The following is a 3,323-nucleotide window of genomic DNA, read 5'->3' on the forward strand; positions in this document are numbered from 1 at the left end:
TGATCCATGAACAAATCAACACATATATCTATTCCTAAATTTCAAGTTGATTTACAACACGATTTGGCTTTTTTAATTTCCAAGAAAAGTAACATTCGAATTTGATTAAGACCTCATCTATATCTTCTGCAACTTGTTGCTTTTAGGCATTTAATAACGAATTTGTAAATTATCAACGACTACTTGATTTAGTGAAATGAAACATTAGATTTTTTAAATAGGGTCAAAGAAATGAGTTGGGAGGGTCACCCTCATATTAGACTTCTATAGTATTCGATCTGAGATCGAATAATTATGTCTGCAAAGTATGTACGTTGTCAATAAATTAAAAAAAATCAAATATATTATCTTATAATCTCAAGTAAACTTGAAAACAAATAATATAGCCATCAAAAAATTGTCACCCCCAAACAATTATTCACCAACTCCAATACAACTCGCAACAAATAAGACAAGAAACAGCCGCATTAGCTTAAAACCAAATCAACGAATTTTGGGATTGCTTATTCATTAACTAGGGTAGTCTAAGATTTTGTTGAAAATGATTCAAAAGAAGTAACCATTTATAGATTCCATGGGGAGGTGAAAGAGAAAGAAAAGGACATCATATTTTCCATTTTTACAAATCATTGTCCGGAGATGTCCAAATGGAAGCTGATAGCAGACGTCTGGATTTCCAACCTAAGACAAGCCTGTTATTGTCCAATTCCTCCACCCTGTATCCGTCATTGAATAAGCCTAGCAGTAATTTTGCTTGACAATGATTGGCAAAGCTGATGTTAACACCCTTGAATCCCATTGTTGCTAACCATTTTGACCAACCACAGCCTTCTTCCTCTCCTCCGCTTCGGTAAATCCTTGCCAATGATCCGGCTATTCGTGGCCCTAGAAATACTCTTTCGACTAAGGCTCGAGCACAGTTTTGCATAGGGAATCCTGCTTCGAGAGAGTCATACACGGCCGAGTAATGGTGCAACGAGTCCATGAACCGTCCCACGAACCCTCCATCTCCAATGGGTCCGATTTCTTCTTCCACCAGGGTCACTAATCGAGGGTTCAAGGTCTTGGCAGCGGATAAAAACGAAGCGACCGAGTGAGGTGCTCGGTAGCTGAAGTGAGGCAAGTGCAACATACAATTCATTATCAACGCCTCTCCTCTAACTAACTTCAAGCCTGCTGGTCGAAACGTTTCATCAGAGTCCAGTCTACATTGATGAAATGAAAAGGGCTGCCCAATTGAGGCTGCAAAGGCTAATAATCTTCGACCTGTTTCTTGAATGGTCCCGATTGATCGCCGTCCGCTGCCCGATCTCGATAAAGCCGTGATCCTAAGATGTGGGGTTGGTGGTCCGTCTTTCCTGGACACCAAGGCTTGCATCAAAGACGCCCACTGGATCCCTTCCATGACATCATAGTCCACTATGTGGATCCTCCTATCATGGGAAACAGCTTCCAGGATAGCTTGATTAGCCGTAAAGTGACCAAATTTGACATACGGGGACATGTCTTGCAGCAGCTGAAAAGCTGTGAGCATCTCAGTGTGATGGTGGTCATCGCAGTGGTTGTACGATCGATTGTTTATTAAATACTTCCCATGGTTGCGGCCGGAGCCATCCAGTAAACCTTGTAAGGCCTCGGTGAAATAGGCCGATACCCTTTCCATGTTGGTTCCGTCATTGGGGGAAACCAACTCCTTGAGCCGAACCAATATCACCAGAGCCAATTCACGGCTCTTGTTAGCCCCCGCTAGCGCCTCAGCAGCGGCCATCAGCAGATGAACCAACCTCACCCCTTTGGAATCCTCACCCTGGGTTTCTTCATCCGCAACCATGGTATCAGTTGAGACTGAGTTACTGGTTTCATGGCCTACTCGAGCCAACTCAAACCCGGTCCCATCATCCATCATCGACTCAATGAGGTCTTGAAACTCATCTCGCTCACTGGATAATGAGTTCCAATCAACAAGAGGAGACCCCCAGTGATTCCAGTCAGAGGCAGGGCCATCGTCTGTGTTGGTCGTAGTGCTGCTGCTGCTGTAGAAGTCAGCCTCGAAGGCGTCGTCAGTGGCCATTGCCAATGGCTGGTTATTAGATTAAGGTCTTTGGATGTGTCAGATTTATATGAAGAGAGTCTAATTATTGGGTTTAAAAAAAGAGAGAGAAGAAGAGCTGGAACAAGAGACAGTAAGGGTAGGAAGTTAATTGAGTGATTAGAGATTTAATTAAGGGATCCTCGACTAAGATGGGATAGCTGTTCCCAATGTTGGTTGGTTTTATATACACCCCATCCCTGTGTCTTAATCACTATCTATCCATACTTGTATCAAATTTTTTGCCCTCCTATTTATGATTATTCTTAATCCAATCTCTCCTACAAATCAACATCAGTAATATGATGTTATCCACTTGGGTATATAATATTAATCACCTAATACAAGGAAAACCGCTGTTAATTTTTTTTATATAAATGATGAACATTATATTCAAATTCAAATCTCAAAGTGTGTAAAACTAAAAGAAAAATCAATAGTATTAACTATTGAAAAAATTACGATAAATTAAAATTTTGATTCATATTTTCAATAGGTTAAAGTGAACATCGGTAGTAGGATAACAAGCATGGGAAGTATTCATATACATCAATCTACTTGCTAGTCATTGAATTAAAAGTATATTTTATAGTTTCCTTAAATTCAAATATTGACATGATAATATTTTGTAGTTCACCAATATATATTCGATTAGATACTGTATTAATGGTTTATTTTTGAATTTATTCGGATACTCATTATAATGACCTTAATTTCAGAATATATTATTTTCAATTATTCTCTATATGAAACTCTATAAATACCGTTTAAACCTTTTAGGTTAAACGCAACTAAATAAATTCTTTTCTTCTCCTCTAGTTTTTGGTGATAGGCGCAAGCAAGGTATAATTCGTGATATCTCGGGCAACAAGGGGTGTCTGAAAATTGTCTTAAAGAAATTGTATACCTATAAACCTCAACTTGTTTCCAATCGGTTAATATGTACGGAATCGTGTATTTATTTCTAAACTATTCCTCTCAATTATTTCAGTAAGATTTTATTTTTTTCGTCTCAAATTGTTATACTTGTAACATTAACCACTCGAGAAGATTGTGACATTAGTCTATTAGTTTGGATTAATGATTTATAAGGGTCAAAGTCGAGATTTATTAACTTAATTGTTGATTGCATCCAAAATGGAGTGGGAGATAATAATTATCTTGCTAATTTGTTTATTAACTTCTAACCCACCACATGCTTGTTTCTATGATCCAGCACCCTCGTTTGCATCAT

The 3,323-nt window shown here is 38.5% G+C and overlaps 1 protein-coding gene across 1 annotated transcript; it reads right to left on the reverse strand.

The window, feature by feature from the left end:
• Positions 1-619: 619 nt before the first annotated feature.
• Positions 620-3,323, reverse strand: LOC120204314 (protein NODULATION SIGNALING PATHWAY 2-like). The gene is made up of 2 exons (XM_039204419.1): positions 3,282-3,323; positions 620-2,080 (listed from the first exon to the last, which is right to left on the reverse strand). Exons 1-2 carry the CDS (start codon positions 3,321-3,323, stop codon positions 620-622), a joined length of 1,503 nt encoding a protein of 500 aa, XP_039060350.1.

Source organism: Hibiscus syriacus, unplaced genomic scaffold, assembly GCF_006381635.1.
Source record: "Hibiscus syriacus cultivar Baekdansim isolate YM2019G1 unplaced genomic scaffold, ASM638163v2 tig00010803_pilon, whole genome shotgun sequence".
NCBI lineage: Eukaryota > Viridiplantae > Streptophyta > Magnoliopsida > Malvales > Malvaceae > Hibiscus > Hibiscus syriacus.